The sequence below is a fragment of the Triticum urartu genome, chromosome 5, assembly GCF_003073215.2.
Source record: "Triticum urartu cultivar G1812 chromosome 5, Tu2.1, whole genome shotgun sequence".
Taxonomy (NCBI): Eukaryota; Viridiplantae; Streptophyta; class Magnoliopsida; order Poales; family Poaceae; genus Triticum; species Triticum urartu.
In genome coordinates this window covers 274473333-274477034 of record NC_053026.1, presented here as the reverse complement: position 1 = coordinate 274477034, position 3702 = coordinate 274473333, and the positions used below count along the sequence as shown (strand labels likewise).

Sequence of the window (3702 nt, the reverse complement as noted above, 5' to 3'; positions counted from 1 at the left end):
CCATATCGATCCTTTCAGAATTAGTGAACGTTTTATAAATTCATGAATATTTGTGTATTTTTTGAACATTTTTTGAATCTATGAGCATTTTTCAAAACTCGGAACATCGTTTGAAATTCATGAACTTTGTTTAAATTCTTGAACATTGTTTTAGCTCTCCGAGCAGGTGCACTCCATCATCGCACAGAGGGGCGAATAGGGCCTTCCATAGCACCGGCCATAATTGACGTATGAAAAAGAAATTCAAACATGCATTGATCCTTTCGATCCAATTTTTTTTGAGTGAACCCTCCGATCCAAAATAAGTGTGTGGTTTTAGTTTAAATTTTGGATAGGAAGGAGTAGCAGATTCAGCCCAACTAAGGCCTAAACGGAGCCCACATAATGCACCAACCGAAAAGGAGAAGGCAAAAAAAAAAGATCCGAAACCCCTGACCTGCGCGCCTGTCCATCCCAGCATGGCCGCCGCCTCGTCCTCCTCCTGCGGCGGCGCCGGCTGCGGGGCCCACTGCTCCTCCTCCACCTCGTCATCCGTAGAGGATGCTCCGGAGGGGATTCTGGACCGTCTCTCCATATCCGGTGCCGCTGCCTCCTGCGGCAAGTGCGGCGGCGGCGCCGTCGTCGTGGTTGCCGGAGGCGTCGGTCTGTGCGGCGAGTGCTTGCGCGCCCAGCTGTTCGGGAAGTTCAAGCTCGCCGTCACAAGCAGCGCCATGGTTCGGCCAACCGACTCCGTCCTCGTCGCCTTCTCCGGCGGCCCCGCCTCCAGGTTCACTTTCCCCTCTTTTTCCTTGGTGATTCCTAATTTTTTGTACTGCTCAGCGTTGCTTACTTTGCACACTTATTGTTACGATCCCTTGAAATGAATTGTTGATGCGTGTGCTCTAGGGTGGCTCTGCAATTCATACATGAGATGCGGTCCAAGGCAATCGAAAGCTGGGACGCCAGCAATTCGCAAGCCCTACCGGTCTTCAATGTTGGGGTGGCCTTTGTCAACGAGAGTGCTTTGTTGTCAAAGACCGAATGTGAAGTTGAGCAGGCAACTGAAGATATAAAGTCAATTGTGTCGAGTTTGTTACCGGGAGATAAAGCAATGCACCTTGCCTCTCTTGATGATGTGTTCTCCTCGGAATCAAAAGATGGGGAAAGCAGGCTGAGGGAGCTAGTTGGCATGATTGCTGATGATACTGGGAGGGAGGATCTTCTTCAGTGCTTGCGCATGCTTTCGTTGCAGAAGGTTCTTTTTTTGTTATCAGTGATTGCACATGCTTCGATTGCAAATTGTCATTTAATCTACATGATGTTGCGTTGTGCTTTCCATTCAGTGATTAAAGTCAGATTTACCATTACAACTTATACGTTCTTCAGATTGCACTGGAAAATGGGTACACCAAGATCATGCTGGGATCATGTGCTTCTACAATAGCATGTCATGTGCTATCTGCAACAGTAAAGGTATGTAGCAGATGCCTGTTCCCCTTATGATTTGTTCGCCTGTTGATAGTTCAAGAGAACATGAGAAACTTAGAGGAATTGCTAATTATATCCAGGGCCAAGGTTATTCCTTACCAGCTGATATCCAATATGTTGATACACGGTGGGAAGTGCCTGTCGTTCTTCCACTTCGTGATTGCCTGGCCCAAGAGCTTAGACTGCTCTGTGAATTTGATAGGTAAGATAAGCATTCACATTTTTCTTTTGTTGAATTGTACTCCTGATACTGTTTATTCTAACTGGTTATGTGCTTAGTTTAAAGACACAGCAACTTCTTGATAGGCCTTGCAGTGGCATCAATGGCTTAGTCGCATCTTTTGTTGCACGACTAAGGGTAAGTAAGTTCGTTCCTTGCATGGCGCACTGGACTTACATATAATGTTGAGTTCACTGACACCAAACTGAGCTGAAGATCTAATTATATTCTTGTTCAGTGATTGCTTTCGTTAATTGCTTGCAGCAAGCGCAAGTCGTAATCTTACAGGTCATTAATTTCCATTGACAGGAGGAGAATCCTTCTCGTGAGCATACTATTGTAAGAACTGCACAAAAACTTAAGCCATTCCCTTTTAACAAGTTCTCAGCAAATGGCTATCATGATTTCCTGCCGTCGCGGCTGCGTCCCAAGTTCCAGGATGTTGACAACGATGAGTCTGCTTTCTCTGAGCTTCTCTGCCTGATATGTCGAAGTCCATTCAGTGAATCAGAACTCCAGAATTTGGAAAGCACAAGGCACAAGTCTCAGAAGAAAATTGATCTATATACTGCTTATTGCTGTCAAAGCTGTCATTTCCAGATTCTACCAGGTGGTAGAGACCTGTATGACCATTTCTTTTCACTACTACCAAGGTTCTGGACTGAGAGAGTAGATACTGCATCTGCCAGCCATAGCTCGCTAAGGTGAGGCTGATGTCTTTATCCCAATGAGTTGCTTCACGGTCTTTATAGCTATAGTGCATGTGCATGTTATCAGTAGTTAAGCAAATCAAAACACTGAACCTTTGGATGTTACAACTTCTTTGTTAGGATAATGTTTAATTGAATGTGCCCACTTGTTTCTCTATGTGCAGTTACTCCATTGATTTGGCCATGTATTATTTTCTTGTTCTTTTTGATAGTGCACTGATTCAGTGAGCTATTGATAACTTTTGTTCCAGAGATCAAATAGAAGACTATCTTCTTGAAGACGATGATGATGGGAACTGACACTTGTTCATTGAGTGAATCCCAAACTTACTGTAAGAAAGAATCTTTGACTGATGATTTAATTTTTTGCAGTCACAATTTACTCGGCATACTTTAACATCCGGTTACTGGTTTTATACTGACACATATGCTTGGATTGTTTTGTTTGTAGTGCCAGAAGCCTGCAGAGATTCCTTCCTAGTTGGGCCTCACAAATCATGACATAAACCAAACTTGCTTGGGATAACAGTGTTCGCATCTAGTAAGGCACTGGTTTATTCAGACTTCTGCCATATTCTTAGAATTGCCCGCATTATATTATTTATTTAATTTTCTGGTGTACCTGTAAGTCCTTCCTCAAGTTAAAACATGTAGAGTGATAAAGGAAACCATCACTTGCCAGCAGTTTTGCACTGATCTCAGACAATTGACTTTGGGTAGCTGCAGGTTCCCAACTTCCATGTGATTACAGTATTCTGATTGGTCTCATCTACTGTACCAACTATTTGCCTGCAAGATTGTAATCAGATGAATTTACCAAATGGGTTTACAACAACTATGTGCTGTATAAACTTTTGTACTAATCTGTTACACTGTTGCATTTGTCACTCTTATGCATTCTGATATTGGCTTAATCATTTTGTAGCAAAATTGAAGGAATACACAGTCTGTTACGAATTGAAAATGACGAACATGCATACACATCACCTATTGCAAACAATATTAGAAATTGCGGCAAACAAATGGCAAGGCCACTACAAAACAGTGGTCCCTCATGCACTATGATCTGTATAACTATCTTATCAACATATGTTTACTACATTATCATGTTACTCCTGCACATTTCCTTTCCGAGACAGTTAAGTCCTTCTCTACAGTTCTTTGACTGTCATTTTCTTTTGCACTTAGGCGCATTGTCTCTTCTACTGACCAGTATACACACTACAATTGTGTATTAGAATAGATTCTCTTTTCCAAAAAAATTAGAAAAATCTATCATGAAACAAAATAAAGATAGGTGCATCC

At 42.4% G+C, this 3702-nt stretch overlaps 1 protein-coding gene across 2 annotated transcripts; it reads left to right on the top strand.

The window, feature by feature from the left end:
* The first annotated feature begins 394 nt into the window (after positions 1 to 394).
* Positions 395 to 3290, top strand: LOC125508583 (cytoplasmic tRNA 2-thiolation protein 2). 2 transcript variants are annotated; one of them, XM_048673336.1, is made up of 8 exons: positions 395 to 766; positions 886 to 1234; positions 1366 to 1452; positions 1548 to 1669; positions 1747 to 1825; positions 1997 to 2391; positions 2649 to 2711; positions 2849 to 3290. In XM_048673336.1, exons 1-7 carry the CDS (start codon positions 459 to 461, stop codon positions 2695 to 2697), a joined length of 1389 nt encoding a protein of 462 aa, XP_048529293.1. In that variant the 5' UTR covers positions 395 to 458; the 3' UTR covers positions 2698 to 2711; positions 2849 to 3290. The 2 variants fall into 2 exon arrangements, with proteins under 2 accessions (XP_048529293.1, XP_048529292.1); XM_048673335.1 differs by having other exon boundaries at positions 396 to 766; positions 2649 to 2729.
* The last annotated feature ends 412 nt before the right edge of the window (positions 3291 to 3702 follow it).

Excerpts from the sequence above, each read along its gene's own strand:
- LOC125508583 (XM_048673336.1), top strand. The coding sequence starts at position 459 with ATGGCCGCCGCCTCGTCCTCCTCCTGCGGCGGCGCCGGCTGCGGGGCC. Across the intron at positions 767-885 it reads TCCGGCGGCCCCGCCTCCAG|GGTGGCTCTGCAATTCATAC; the intron begins GTTCACTTTCCC and ends CGTGTGCTCTAG. Across the intron at positions 2,392-2,648 it reads GCCAGCCATAGCTCGCTAAG|AGATCAAATAGAAGACTATC; the intron begins GTGAGGCTGATG and ends CTTTTGTTCCAG.